At 43.6% G+C, this 2,500-nt stretch overlaps 1 protein-coding gene and 1 long non-coding RNA gene across 3 annotated transcripts in view; one reads left to right on the forward strand and one right to left on the reverse strand.

Moving 5' to 3' along the window:
* Nucleotides 1-2,500, forward strand: part of ec (ubiquitin specific peptidase echinus) — a 414,276-nt gene that overhangs the window by 340,124 nt on the left and 71,652 nt on the right. For both annotated transcript variants that reach the window (XM_076176714.1, XM_076176716.1), the window contains one exon: nt 1,575-1,667. In XM_076176714.1, coding sequence (XP_076032829.1) covers nt 1,575-1,667 — 93 coding nt within the window. The remainder of the gene's footprint in view (nt 1-1,574; nt 1,668-2,500) is intronic.
* The window catches only part of LOC143020354 (uncharacterized), a 164,707-nt gene that overhangs the window by 5,887 nt on the left and 156,320 nt on the right, over nt 1-2,500 (reverse strand). The window lies entirely within an intron of this gene.

Genomic DNA, 2,500 nt, shown 5'->3' on the forward strand with positions numbered 1-2,500 from the left:
TTCACCGGTTTCTGGTAACCATTTAGGTCGCGGGTTGGGGATAGGGAATGTCTCCTTTAGCTGACTAAAAGCAGCTGACAGACAACCAAAAACCCAAGGTGTTAGGTTATCACACTGGGGACTTTTTCCTCCAACGGTCGGAGTAAAAATAGCCCAGTGTGATAACACCTTTAGATAGTGACGTCACTCTCCCCATCCCCCATAATGTAATAAAATTGCCTGGCGACAACCAGAAATCACCAATAAAATGCGATATTGTCGATCAAGACGAGAACGCTCGTCTTTCTTATTCTAAAGCCTCGTTTATACGGGGCAAGTTGAGAGGCAAGTCAAGTGTGCAAGTTACTTGAACCGGAGAGGAAAGCGAGCAAGTATATGCTCACACAGGCCACTTATCTCTGACTTGGCCTGTGTGAACATGTATTTGCTCGCTTTCTTCTCCAGTTCAAGTAACTTGCATACTTGACTTGCTACTCAACTTGCCCCAAGTAAACTAGGCTTTGAAAGGCTAGACAACAAGCTTCATTGTTTCCTTGAACATAAACACATTTTTGATAACCAGGAGTGTAATGCACAAGTGGATATAAAATGTGTCATCACTTCTGTATAATAATACTCTCATTATTCGTATCAGTACAACAATGTCTTGGGAGAATTCCTGTGACTTCTTGTACAAGTGAAACTTGAACGGAATTGAACAGGCCCAACATAGTGAAAGTTTCGGCATTTAAACATGTAGCATTACAATGCTGGTCTTCACCCACCCATCACAGTGACATCGCTCCTTCGGGGGAATAAAATCACGCAGTGTTGGCCTAAACCAAATATAGGAAGACCATCACCTTATCGAATGGGGTTAACATTTCTTCTACACTAGCCTCGCTCTTTCTACTAAGCATTTTCGTGCTTCACAAGGGATAGTGGGCACAAGAGGAGCTTCGAACCCCCCCCCCCACCCCCCGCCCCCGAGGAACCCGGTCCTTTCAACCGGTTTCGACAATAGCTCGTTAAGGGAGACTTTTTGCCTGCCGGGTTTATCCCGGGCCTCGGAAAAATCATGTTGATACATTTTAGGTTGTTTGGAATACTTTGTCCGTTGGAAGTCATGTTAGTCACGGGAGAGGTATTTTTGTTGGTCATCTTTGTAAAATGTTTTAGTCGGTATTTTGTTTTATGTGTCTAACATTAGCAGTGTTTGTGAATTTCGCATGAAAACTGTGAAGCATTTTCTGGACAAATAATTTCTAGTCTAGAAAATTTTGCGGTAGTAATAAATTTTCGAGTAATGCATGTGGAGCAGTTTTAAGTTAATTGCACCCAAGTTTGGCTTACGAAAAAATATACACAATCAGTGGGAAATTGAGGATTAATATGAGCCATTACCATACATAGGATTAATATGAGCCATTACCATACATAGGATTAATATGAGCCATTACCATACATAATTGTCTTTTTTCTCCGATGGAAAAATATAATGTTGTATGCGATATTTTGCAGACTAGTTGTAAAATTACCATACAGAATTTTTGTCCTCTATATTAATTTTTTCTTTTTCTTTTCTCCCCCGAAAGGTGTTGTGGCACCTGGACATCTTCCGTCGCAGTTTCCGAGAATTGAACGGCCATGCGTGTCTGGCCGACGCCTGCATCTTCTGCGCTCTCAAGGTGAGTGTGGCTCACCGTGTGATGTCGTCCTCGCTCGGACGCCATAGGCGGTTTTTCTCTCTCTTGAAGGTCTACGGAGAGTTTATTTACATGTGGTTTCAGTATACCCCTGACATAACCTACACACGTACAGCACACACACACACACACACACACACACACACACACACACACACACACACACACACACACACACACGCACACACACTTTCTTATGTCAGTCCGTTGGTGATCGACAACAGTGCTCAGGTGAAGTGTGATGAGATGAGTGATGCTGGGTGGTTTATGGAGCTAATACGCACGCGTAGGAGCGCATACACACAGCTCGTAACAGCTAAATAATGACAATTAACGATTATATCATAAAATCCCTATGAAAGCATACCACAGCGTGCAAAAGCCATATACATGTTTGTGTACACACACACACACACACACACACACACACACACACACACACACACACACACACACACACACACACACACACACACACACACACACACACACACACACACACACACACACACACACACACACACTTTCCTACAAAATAAGCAACAGGTAGTAGAGTCTTCTGGCTGTGATCGCACGCCTAGAGCGAGTCAAGCTCTAAACAAGAGCAGGTCAATCCGCTTTCGAAAAATAACTCGTGGACAGCTTGAGGAGGAGCGATCGGAGAAATAGCCAAGTTGGAGTCTGTTATAAATTACCACACCCCTCACGCCATATTGTTCGTTTTCTTTACGAAATGAGATGACCTGTTCTTGTATAGACCGGTGTATGACTGCCGGTTGCTTGCCCCTTTCCTTCTTCCGGAGACGGTGATGCTG

Source organism: Oratosquilla oratoria, chromosome 39, assembly GCF_046742065.1.
Source record: "Oratosquilla oratoria isolate Oo_2021 chromosome 39, ASM4674206v1, whole genome shotgun sequence".
Taxonomy (NCBI): Eukaryota; Metazoa; Arthropoda; class Malacostraca; order Stomatopoda; family Squillidae; genus Oratosquilla; species Oratosquilla oratoria.